The 12,897-nt window shown below is 44.1% G+C and overlaps 1 protein-coding gene across 3 annotated transcripts in view; it reads right to left on the reverse strand.

Moving 5' to 3' along the window:
• Positions 1 to 1,989: 1,989 nt before the first annotated feature.
• The window catches only part of B4GALNT1 (beta-1,4-N-acetyl-galactosaminyltransferase 1), a 339,817-nt gene continuing 328,909 nt past the window's right edge, over positions 1,990 to 12,897 (reverse strand). For all 3 annotated transcript variants that reach the window (XM_069758583.1, XM_069758584.1, XM_069758586.1), the window contains 2 exons: positions 5,405 to 5,642; positions 1,990 to 3,385 (listed from right to left, as the gene is read on the reverse strand). In XM_069758583.1, coding sequence (XP_069614684.1) covers positions 3,174 to 3,385; positions 5,405 to 5,642 — 450 coding nt within the window. In that variant the 3' untranslated portion in view covers positions 1,990 to 3,173. The remainder of the gene's footprint in view (positions 3,386 to 5,404; positions 5,643 to 12,897) is intronic.

The raw sequence follows: 12,897 nt of genomic DNA on the forward strand, positions 1-12,897 counted from the left end.
AGGTGGAGCCGCTTATTCATTTCTCTAATGAGCGGTCCCACGTGACCGCTGAACAGTGGAAGAGCTGCAGCACCGAAGACCGTGGGACAGGCGGGGAGCGCCAGGATCGCTGGAAGCAGGTAAGTATGCCTCAGCGCCCTCACCCGCCGAAACTGCCACCCACCTTGACTCGAGTATAAGCCGAGAGGGGCACTTTCAGCCCAAAAATTTGGGCTGAAAATCTCGGCTTATACTCGAGTATATACGGTATATTTTAATATCCAGATTTATCAGAGAGATCGGGCGGTAATTATCGCACGTAGAAGGGTCCTTGCCAGGCTTGGAGAGAACTGTTATGTGAGCGATGAGTGCCTGTGTAGGGAAAGAGCCCCCAAGAGAGACAAAGTTACAAGCCTTCAGAAATATTGGACTGATCAGTGTGTTGAACGACTTGTAGAAGCCTGCTGAGAACCCATCAGGGTCCGGGCTCTTACCCGGTTTATAGCTTTTTTTTTTAATCACAGCAGCAGCATATGGGGCATATTATTCAATGGAGCATCTTATGGGGCCATCAACCTCTATGGAGCATTATATGGGGCATAATATTCTAGGGAGCATCTTATGGGGCCATCAACCTTTATGGAGCAGCATATGAGGCATATTATTCTATTGACCATCTTATGGGGCAATCAACCTTTGTGCAGCATTATATGGAGCATAATATTCTATGGAGCATCTTATGGGGCAATCAACCTTTATGCAGTATTATATGGGGCATATTTTAATATGGAGCATCTTATGGGGCCCATCATGATCTGTATGGAGCACTATATGGGGCTCGTGATTCAATATGGACATTCAAAAACACTTAACCTACTGATGTCTCAATTAATTTTACTTTTATTGGTATCTATTTTTAGTTTTGACATTTACCGGTAGCTGCTGCATTTCCCACCCTAGGCTTATACTCGAGTCAATAAGTTTTCCCAGTTTTTTTGTGGCAAAATTAGGGGTCTCGGCTTATACTCGAGTATATACGGTAGATAATCGATATTCAATAGAAAGATAGATATGCCTGTAGTTGTGTGTGAAAGACGATTATATCTGCTGATCTGGGAGGACAATAAATGAATTGCTATAAGCGGACTGCTGTGCTCTTCTGAGAACAGGAGCTATAGTGGGTAAAAATTACATTGAAGAGTGCTGTTTTTGATATTGATATAGGTAAAGTAATGAAGTGCCTTGCTCAAGAGATTTTTTTTTTCTCCATTCAATCACGGTGGCTCAATGGTCAGCACTGTTGCTTTGCAGCCCTGGGTCCTGGGTTCAAATCCCTCCAAGAACAATATCTACAAGGACTTTGTATGTTCTCCTCTATGCTTGCATGGGTTTCCTTCCACACTCAAAAGACATACTGATGTGGAATCTAGATTGTGAGCCCCAATGGGGACAGTGATAATAATGTCTGTGAAGTGCTGTTGGATTAACTGTGTTATATAAGTGAGGAAAATAAATAAATAATTCCTTGAAGGTAACCTAACATGTTGAATATGGTATCTGATCTGCATGTAAGATGCTGTACAGCAGATTAATAGACATTTTTGTGGGAAAGTTTCAATCAACATTACATTTTATTTGTTGAAGTCCCAAGCTTTGTAAGCATATCAATCACTGGTCGGACCGCCACTAGACTCAATATACATACAAACACTTGGATTCTCATTGAACAAAATACAAGTTATATTGTGCTCAGCTTTTCTATACCAGGCTATCCACAAATCAGACTGTTAATTGTGAGAGGTTCCCTGCACTAACTGCACAGAGACCTGCATTTATAAATTAAAAGTGTATAGTTTACCCTATAAGTGTTACGGCGCTGGAATTTCATCATCAGTGGAAGCTATGCTTCATGTGCTGTCAATTACAGCGGTAAGGAGCTGCACAACGATTCTTTAAAGTATCCTATCCATCACACTATAATTAATTTTATAACAAATCAAACTTCACAACTTTGGCATTAAAATGATTTAATAAAAAAAAAAAACTTAAAATAAGTTAACAATAAAAAATACAAATATCCACAGAAATATGAACAATGATAAAGCTTACATCTTGCAAATAATAAAAATATATAAAATACACAACCACCTAAAAAAAATGTGAATTGTCTCCCTTGTACAGTGTAGCATGAATCGTTGACTACCTCGAATGAACAAAGTTAACTACTGTAAATGAATGCTAAACTGCAAAGACTGTAGAATCGTTTTGGTTACTGAGTAAAACTGCGAAAAGAAACAAAAATTCTGCTGTTACCTATTGTAATTATTAGGTTTAATATTCTACACGAGCATAGAAAATGACAAGCTTCCATGGGCGACGGCACTGCTCTATTTTCTGCAAGCAGAAGTGTCAAGATTAGACTCAAGAACTTGGGGGATTCTCTGATAAATAAATATACCGTACCTTAAATTCTGCTGAAGAACCTCTTTAAATGGGTATTCTCAAATTGTCTCTTTAGAACGGGGTTGGGAACCTCAGGTACGCGGGCTGTAAACATGACTTTCTCCGGACCCCAGGCAGATTACAGAGGACCAAAGTGCTTGGGCTGGCAGCTGTGTTTTGACAGCCCTTTAATTTTTTCTTGCTCAGCGAACACGAGCACATAGAGTTCACAACTGAACGCCGCAACTCGTGGAATGAAAGATTATGTCCTCACGTTGGCCAGTGCCAGCACGAGGACATACTTTGTGTGTGGACTTAGCACATGATGTGCTCCTGTCCCACAGAAGAAGACAACAGGGCAGCCACAGCGTCTCCTGAATTGTCTATACTGCAACCCCATTATACATGTATATATATTTATATATCTCCATAGATATCGATATACATACATATATGTATACATAATGTTTGTGATATGAAATAAAACTTTAATTAACATCATTTTTACTTGATGGAAGTCACATGTCCAGGTACTTGATCAGTTCTACTGTACCATCTGCTTGACTGCAGAAACTTTAAACGAAATATCCCTTAATTTTCAAGTAATATATGTGTGTTCTTCCTCCTTCCATATTTTCTGCAGAAGTATCGCTGATTTTGAACGCAGCATATAACACAGATTAGGACTGGCCACTTTAATCAAGATGGCAGGCAAACTTTAAGTATTCGTCCGCCATGACTTTTCAGACTGTTCAGTTCCCCGTCATGCATTTGAGGCGATTCTTAAAGTAAAAGAGCTCATGTTGACTATTTTGCCCGGGCAAAGAGTCAGGATAACGGAATTTAGAATATTCTTTGTCAGTTTTTGTCTTGGACCATGGAAAGTGTAATTTGGAGGCATGGTCAACCACAACGTCATCACAGGAGCCTACATGAAGGGTGCCGAGTCCATCTATGAAGAATTCTGGTAAGAAACAAATATAAAAATGTAAATTCATAATTAATAGGTAATAAATCAGAATATGGTTTGGGAAGGAGAGATATGGCCTACAAACGGTCGTCAGAATAAGCTCACTGATCGATTTGACTGTTAATTCATTATGCAGTCAGCCATGTACTGTGATACACAGATGGTGTTGAGGCTAAATGGTCCAAAAATTTTAATGAAACTCTATTTTAAAACTATTCAGTTAAAAACTCATACTTTTATTTAAAAAATATATATAATTGTCCATATGCTTTAATTCCATTGCACAACAGCTCACTTTTCTGAGTGCACAAGCACTGTTGTGTCGTTCCCACTCATGTCCATGTTCTAACAATGGAACAGGTATTTGACACATGGATCCTGCATTTGTTCTACTGGGCGTCACTATGCTGTTTTACTTTTTGTTACTTTTATATGTCTTTTTGCTGGTTTCTTCAAATTATTCCCAAGGAAGCTGCTCAAGTAGTGATACATATGGGGTTTAATGAACTTTCCTGTCCACACCTTTTCTAAACTTTAAATGATTGTCCATTCATAATGTATTAATCACATATCAAAAAGACAAGTCATCAATATATCATTGGTAGTGCGACACCCAGCATGCCTACTGATCAGCTGTTATAAGCTCTGTTGGCAGCTGGAAGTAAACACATGGAACGGGCTGCACTGTGCAGATCCATTCAATGTGTAGTGGTCGCTCCTGGGTCCTGCAGAACAGCTCCAACGGAAAAGAATAGGAGCTGTGCTGCAGTACTTAACTGCTGTATATTGAATGGAGCTAATATTAATAACAAAGTCTTAGTTCGCTGCTCTGGTTATTCAGTACAATTATCTAATGTATTCATTGTGAATGATAAGTGTTTAATATTTCTTGTTACTTTTGAGCCATGGAAGATCATTTCGGTGTCTCTGTATTGCAAGGTAGGAACGTATGGCAACTTCATTATGAAAAGTCACCCTTTGAACTCTTCAGTTTAATTTTTAAATAATTTTAATGCTTTTTTGTGCACATACAGTACACAGTATTTACAAAGTTTTTTTTTTATTATTGGACATTACTATGGGATATGCTTTTATCTATGTCAGCATGTTCTCAGTTTGGGAGACTAGACTTTTCTTGATTTGTGTAAAGTCTTACAATTTGTCATGGCACCTAATGCGTCATCAAGCGTTTTGTGGGGGGTTTTTAACACAAGAGTCTATTGGCAACAAATGGACAACGAATAACATCCATTAGAGGAACTCATCACAGCCATCTTGTTAAAAACCCAAACATACATTTTGAACGTATACATCTTTTTTTGACCACTGTTGAATCACTCAGACGCATAGGGTGTTTTTTTTTCATTGTAGTTTCACATCTCATAGCTAGATAATTACATAGGTTGAAAAAAAAAACTTAGGTCCATCAAAGTTGAACATTTATTGTTAAATTATTTATAACCCACAATTCCATTTGTCATGAGAAAATCATCCAGCCATTTTTAAAAAGCGGTCATAGTGTCTGCCATCACTACCTCCTGTGGTCGGGCATTCCACAGACTGACTGCTCTAACTGTAAAGAATCCTTTCTTATTTAGCTGACAGAATCACATACTCCACCTGTAATGAAAGCCTCTGATCTTTTGTAAGGTCATAAATCACGGATCTTTGTTTTTTTAGAGACACATCAAATATTTAAATATTTGAATATAAATTAAAGCTACTATAGATATTAGTATTACCCAGAATAGGCTTGTTATTCTTGTGTACAGCTCTCAACAGCAAAAATAGATATCTGTAAGAACCTGTTAACCTTAACAGGCTGTATTCCTTACACACTCTCTGGATACCCTGGCTTGTATATAGGGGACATGTAAAAACCCTGTCTATCCACTCAGTGACTGGCAGTGTGCTTAGACCGCCTGTAGGATCCATCATAATGGACAGTGATTAGACAGTGGAAACGAGGCAAAAAAATCCATAATGTGTCAATGTGAAGATTTCAACACTTACCTAAGTGACCAACTCTAGACAACCGAGGGTCAAAACCAGCTTTTAAAATCTTGTCTGTCCGTGCCAGGAAGAAGTTGACTACACCATCTGACACCACACAGTTGGGAAATCCCTCAATGACATGATGATAACCCTGATGGGTCCTAAGACAGTCTCCATCCTTGTCTCCTGGTAGAACACTGATTGTTTGCCGGTATGTGGTGTAATATCCTGTGATTTCTCTTACTGCACCACCAACCTAAATATGAACATACATAATGTATTAATAATAGAAGAGAAACAGGAATTCCCTTTTTAATAAAGATCATTTAGTGATTACAAGCCAAATGCAAATTAAGATTACTTATACCCTATGAAAGAAAAAATTGAACAGCACAATACAAGAAATACAATCATACACTGACAGTAAAGGGCTCCTTGGTATGATATATATCTGACTCGCCCACCATGTCATAGCCTACCTGAGTATACTTCTATGTGTTCTATTTGGCACAACTCATTTTGTTGTTTTACAATTTATGGTCTTTTTTTCCCAATTATCCCTGAGGAAGCTTCTCTTAGTCATACACAAGGGGTCTCTATCCTACAATATTTGGAGCTTTTCAGTCCACACTCACATGTTGAAACATAATACACAGATTTACAAATTACAAACACATATACGTAGTACACACATGCATGCATGAAATATGTAGATACACTTAAAATATAAATATACTCATGGACAATTATGTGATCAATGTACCACAATCAATTTACAGTTACTGTATAGCAGCCATAAGTATGTTATGTAAACTTCACTTTGTGGGGTCTTTTTTTTCTGTTTTCGCAAGATCAGCTGTAGTTTTGCTAAGGCCTTCTTTTTAACTTACAAATATGGAAGCTTTACATTCACATTAATTTTTGCTTGTTTGTGAGAAAAAATGCGCCATTTTTTCGATGCTAATTTCCAACCACCATAGATAATGTGTTCAATTTATTGTACGGGTTGCTATAAGTAAAGTGATACTAAATATGTCTCTGTCATTTACCGGCGTGTGTCATTTATTTAAAAAATGTGTCTTGGGGGCGTGGCCTATCTGCTGATGGAGTAGGTCGCACAGAGTGGGAGCTCCTCAGCCAGGAACCTTAAAGCGGCACACTTCTACCTCTCAGGTGTCCTCTTCTGCCTTCACGACATCGGTGCTGGCTCCCGGAGCGTCGGTGAGTGCATGGGGAAATCCAGAGCGTCCAACCGCGATCCCCCTAGGAGAATTCCCGACTTCTTTGCAGCCACCCCGCAGCCACCGCCGGAATCCAAGATGGCGCCGTCCTCCCCCAGGGCTTCCCGCTCCTCACAACGCAACGCTCAGGCGTCGCGGTCCGGCGCTGCGGCGTTGCATCCAGATGGAACAGCGCTACATTCGGACGCAGCAGCGTCGCATTTTGGCGGAGCAGCGTTAAATTCAGGCGGCTCGGCGTCTGACGCAGCTGATGGCCCGGTGACCGCATCTCTCCTTAAAGGACTGCTTGGGGACCTTAGATCCTCCATCCAAGAGGACTTGCGTTCTATGCTGGCTGAGATAAGAGGAGAGGTGGCAGAGCTGGGCAACCGCACGGACCGCCTGGAGCGAAAGATGGCGGAACTGGTCTCCTCTCATAATGAGCTCTGGGACGCACATGAATCCCTGCAAACCCTAGCTGCTAAAACCCACGCTAAAGCCCTGGACCTGGAAGATAGGTCCAGGAGAAATAACGTTAAACTGAGAGGCATCGAGGAATCTGTCCTGGCAGGGGATTTGAAGCCATTCCTGCAGGACTTTATGGCGGCAGCCTTACCGCAGTTCGCGCCAAAGGACTTCATAATAGACCGCGTGCATAGGATCCCTAAACCCTCTGGCCTGGGGCCCTCCATTCCCAGAGATGTGCTGGCGCGCATACATTTTTTTGAGATAAAGGAGGACTTCCTACAGGCCCTAAGGAGAACCCCAGCGCTTCCTGAACGATTTGCAAACATCTCAGTCTTTCCGGATCTCTCTCCGGGCACTTTGGCTCTGCGGAGGACCTTCGCCCCCTACACTGCCATCCTCAGAGAGAAAGGCATCCTGTATCGCTGGGGATTTCCGACGAAGCTGCTCATTCGCAAAGATGGATCAATCACTACCTGCCTAACTCCGTCCCACGCGGCTTCGGCTCTCGCTAAATGGGGACTCCCGACTCCGGACTCCTCGAGTGCTGTGAACATTCCTAAGCATGGGTCTGACGGAGGTCCCAGGGCCCGTATCACACCGGACTGGGAGGACGCCTGAGTCTACTGTATCTTTGGTTCCTGGCTATTTTCCCGCACGGATTTACTTGGTTTTTCTTTTTTTTCCTTTTTTAAGCTGCGTTGGTTTCTCGCCTGAGAGCTCCAGCAGCATCTGTTTGCCCCATAGGTGAACTGTTTTTTTGATTCTCACCTTCTGGACTCAGGATATTCCTGAATGGACCTTGGTCCGCTGGTTTTTTTGTTGTATGTCCTGTTTGTTTCCCTATGTTCTTTCTCTCCTGTTTCTGTTTTGCCCTTTCTTATGTCCTGCTATATTGACCACATGTTTTCTTTGCCTTTGCTCAGGTTATCAGTGTTTGAGGACTGTAAAACTGTTCTTATGCCTTTTCAATGAGTATCTCACTGTATTCAATTAACGTTAATGGCCTCAACTCGCCGGGTAAGAGGTCTGTGGTCTGGCGTCAGTTGAGCAAATCCCGTCATGATATTTTATGTCTCCAGGAAACGCACTTGCTAGAATGTGATAACTCCAGAATGCAATCAGGTCTGTACCCGCATCAGTTTTTTGCCAATGGCCCGTCAAAAAAGGCGGGTGTAGCCATTTTCTTCAGCAGGTCCAACTCCTTCCAACTGGTTCGATCTATAGCGGATCCATTGGGTAGATTCATTGTGGTGTTGTGTCTCATTAATAATGCCCCATATACTATTGCCTGGATATATGCCCCTAATGTAGGCCAACTTAAGTTCTTGGAGGGTGTTTTCAAAACTCTTAATGATATTCAACATGGGCACAAGCTGATAGCTGGTGACTTCAATGCCCCAATGTCCAAAGTCCTTGATTGCTCTGCCTCTTCACTGTCTAGATGTGAAGTCGGGCCTCTAGCTGACTCTTTCCACTTGCATGATGTCTGGCGGTACCTGCACTGCGGTGAGAGAGACTACACATTTTTGTCTCCCAGACACGGTTCTTATAGCAGGATCGATTTTGTGCTGGTGAATGACGTGGCTCTCCCTCACTGCATCGCAGCAGATATTGGCAGTATCACCTGGTCGGATCATGCCCCGGTGTCCCTTACCCTGAAGGACCCCTTGGCCATCATACCCCCTGCGCGTTGGCGCCTTAATGCCCACCTCCTGGCTGACCAATCCAATTCCCAATGTATAGAGGAGGCCTTGGGAGAATTTTTTGCCTCCAATGACACTCCTGACATTGGTGACGATACCCTCTGGTTCGCCCACAAGGCGGTGATTAGGGGTCACTTCATCAAGCTAGCGGCAAAGGCTAAGAGGAAATACAATGCGGCACTTCAGGTAGCCTTAGACGAATTATCTCGCCTGGAATCTGCTCATAAACTTTCTCCTTCTCCAGCGCTTCTCTCTGAACTTTCTAAAGCCCGCATACATGTTCGCAATCTCCTCCTCCATAAGGCTGAGAAGGCCCTGAGGAAAACCAGAGCCAAATTCTACACAATGGGGGATCGAGCGGGTGCTGTTCTGGCTAGACGTGTTAGGAAGAGAGAGGCCCAATCCAAGATCCCATTCTTGCTCCGGTCTGACGGCTCCCAGGTTCGCAACCCGATTCAGATTGCGGAGGAGTTTGCTTCTTATTATTCCTCGCTTTATGACCTCGGGTCTGACCTGGTGATTCCTCAACCTACGCGGGAGTCAATTTTGGCGTTCTTGGAGAGGGCTAATCTCCCCTCGGTCACTCAGGAGCAGCTCTCCTTCCTAAATTCCCCCATTGTCGAGTCTGAACTCTCGCAGATTATCAGAGAGGCCAATAAGGGTTCTTGCCCGGGGCCTGATGGCTTTCCCTTCTCCTACTATGCTCAGTTTTTTCCTGTCCTTGCCCCCTTTTTGTTGCGTCTTTTTAATAATTGGCTGGCGGTTGGTAGTATTAGGGCTGAGGGGTTGGAGGCTGCCATTGCGACTCTCCCCAAACAAGGGAAACCCACAACATCTCCGGGGAACTTCCGCCCGATAGCACTCTTAAACTGCGACGTAAAGATCTACGCAAAAGTCTGGGCCAATAGATTGTTCTCAGTCCTTCCTGATCTCATTCACCCCGACCAAGTTGGGTTTGTCCCTGGCAGACAGACGAGGGATGGTACCAGACGACTGATAGATCTCTTGGATGTGGTGGAGAGGGGGAGTCTCCCCAGTGTATTCCTGTCGCTTGATGCCGAGAAGGCGTTTGACAGAGTGCACTGGGGCTATATCGAGCTCACATTGGAGAGATTTGGGCTTACCGGGCAGATTAGCAAAGCGGTTATGGCATTGTATTCCAACCCATGCGCGTCGGTTCGATCGGCGGGATTCGGGTCTCGAACGTTTCCTATTAGGAACGGTACTCGTCAAGGCTGCCCCCTCTCCTCTATCATCTTTGCTCTGATCATGGAGCCCTTGGCCGCCATGGTCAGGCAGTGCGCGGACATAAGGGGAATTGCGGTGGGGGGAACTGAACATAAAATTGGTCTTTATGCCGACGACGTGGTCCTGACCTGCACCTCTCCCTTAACTTCATTGACTGCAATCACCACCATCCTTTCTGAGTTTTCGGCGGTTTCATATTATAAACTTAATCTCACCAAATCCACAATTTTCCCCCTCTTCCTCCCCCCCCCTTCAGATTCAAATTCAATCTCAATATGCTTTTATTTGGGCTCCCTTGGGCTTTACATATCTGGGCATCAAGATTACTAGGCTAGATAACATAGTCCGAGTAAATTGCGAAGAAACTCTTTCGGAGGTCAGGAGGGGCATGGAGCAAATATCAAGCGCGTCTCTCTCGTGGATGGCCCGCATACAAACGGCGAAAATGCTATTCCTCCCCAAAATAATGTACCTCTTTCGGTGCCTTCCCCTTTTTATCTCCTCGAAGTTTATTTCGGCTTTTCAATCTTTGATAGACCGATTTATCTGGAATAAGAAGCCCCATAGGATCAGGCGTCAGATTATGTCCCTTCCGTACTCTGCGGGGGGGTTGGGAGCTCCTGCGGTCCAGGCGTATTACAGGGCGGCGATCCTTGAGCCCCTTAAAATATGGTGGGAGGGGAACTCATGTTTGCCCTGGTTTCTGATTGAATCCCATTTTGCTCCCCAAAACTCGCTTAGATTGCTTTTGGAGCTCCAACTACTTCAAGTTCCTCCTGTGGGCCCCTGTCTCCGTTCTATTAGGAACGCATCTAAACTGTGGGCGCTCCTTAGCACTTCTCTCCTAACATTCATGTTTGACTATGTCTCTTTGCAGGCTGTGGAGTGTGCCATTGCCCACATTTCTCTTGCCTCCTGGACGAGGCGTGGGGTGCACCGGGTGGCGGACCTTTTCGGCTCGGACGGTCTCTTGCCGTTGAGGACCTTGCGGGGAGATTTTCCCTCACTGGGTCTGACTTCTTTCAATACCTGCAGATTCGCAGCTTCCTCAGACCGTGGCGGTCATTTGGTGCACCCCCGCCTCTGACAGAGGACCCGGCCCATAGATTTTTCAGACCATCCACCATTGTGCCACATGGCATCTCCATAATTTATAAAGCCCTCATTTCATTTGGTTCTACTGACAAACTTCCTTTTATGTCTTCCTGGGAGTCAGCGTTGGGCTTTGAGGCTTCCCTGGAGGATTGGCAATTTGCTATGGTACACCCTTCTAGGTTCTCGTCTTGTTTGGGCCACTTGGAGCAGGTGAAAAAAATTCAGCTCCACTGGTACCTCACCCCCGCCCGATTGGCGAGGGTTTTCCCGGCTACCTCTCCGCGCTGCTGGAAGGGATGTGGCGCCCTTGGGTCCTCCTCTCATGTCTGGTGGTCGTGTCCGCAGGTCTGGATCTTCTGGCGTGAGGTAGAGACTTTGATTGAAGATCTGATCCGTATGCCCCTTGTTCTGAGTGGCCAACTCGCTGTCCTGGGCATCTCCCTCATCGATCTCCCTGCCCCCCTGCGCCCCATAGTTTCTAATATCCTAGTGGCTGCTAGGCAATGTATCGCGAAGCATTGGAAGACCTCCGTTTCCCCCTCCAGAGCAGAGCTGATCTCCAGGATTGATTTACATTTTTGTTATGAGGTCATAATGGCAGGGGGTCTATCGAAAAGAGCTAAGGTCCTCTCGTGGTGGGACCCTTGGACGTCCTCGCCATTTGTATCTCAGTCTGCCCTTTCCCTTATTTAAACTGTTTGCTCCTACAATTCTGCTCTTGTTTTTTGGTTTTCTGTTTATTTCTTATGTCCTCTATGTGACACTGTATTTATGTATTTTGTATTGATTACATTGTGGTCCTTAATACGGTATGCATTGGACTTTTCCCCTGATCCCCCCTTCCCTCCCCCCCACCTTCCCTTTTCATTCTGATATGTTGTTTATTGTGAAAAATGTTCAATAAATACTGATTGGTAAAAAAAAAAAAAAAATGTGTCTTACAAAAATGTGATCGTGAATTGTTTTTGGACCATTTTTTTTGTCACTTATGGAAAAACAAATCTCTGACTGGTGAGTTTTAGCTTTTTTTCACCACAATGTCCAGGTAGGTAGAGATGTACAGATATATAGAGATGTACTTCTATTTACTAGTACAATATTCCTGAAAAGAAGAATACCAATTGGATTTTATGTACAAACATATTTTCTATTAACAGTGAGCCACAGGCTGCATTAAGTAATTAAGTAAACAGACCTGGTGGTGGAGTCGGCATACTCCTCTCCCCACAATGCACCTTCCAGGTCATCCCCCCAGCTCCATCACTCTCATTCCCTTCTTTTGAGGTCCACACCATCAGGCTCTTCCGTCCCCTCTCCCTCAGAATAGCGGTCATATACCAGCCCCCAGGCTCACCCACCCACTTCCTTGACCATTTCTCAGCCTGGCTGCCGCATATCATGTCCTCAGAACTCCCAACCCTTATCCTGGAAGACTTCAACATCCCCATAAACAGCCCCACTTCTACATCTGCATCCCAGCTTCTATTACTAACCACTTCGCTCGGCCTCTCGCAGCTCTCAACCTCTGAGACACACAAGGACAGTAACACCCTTGATCTGGTCTTTGTCTGGTTGTGTTCAATCTCCTACCTAAACAACTCACCGCTTCCCCTCTCTGACCACAACATTCTCTCCTTCATGCTCACAAATCCTCGCTCATCCCAGCACACTACAACCTACCATTCAGTCAGAAATCTACAAGCCATTAACCCTCATATATTTTCAGACTCCTTACACTCATCACTGTCCCCAATCTCCTCTTTTTCCTGTCCTGATC

This window comes from Ranitomeya imitator, chromosome 3, assembly GCF_032444005.1.
Source record: "Ranitomeya imitator isolate aRanImi1 chromosome 3, aRanImi1.pri, whole genome shotgun sequence".
NCBI classification, from domain to species: Eukaryota; Metazoa; Chordata; class Amphibia; order Anura; family Dendrobatidae; genus Ranitomeya; species Ranitomeya imitator.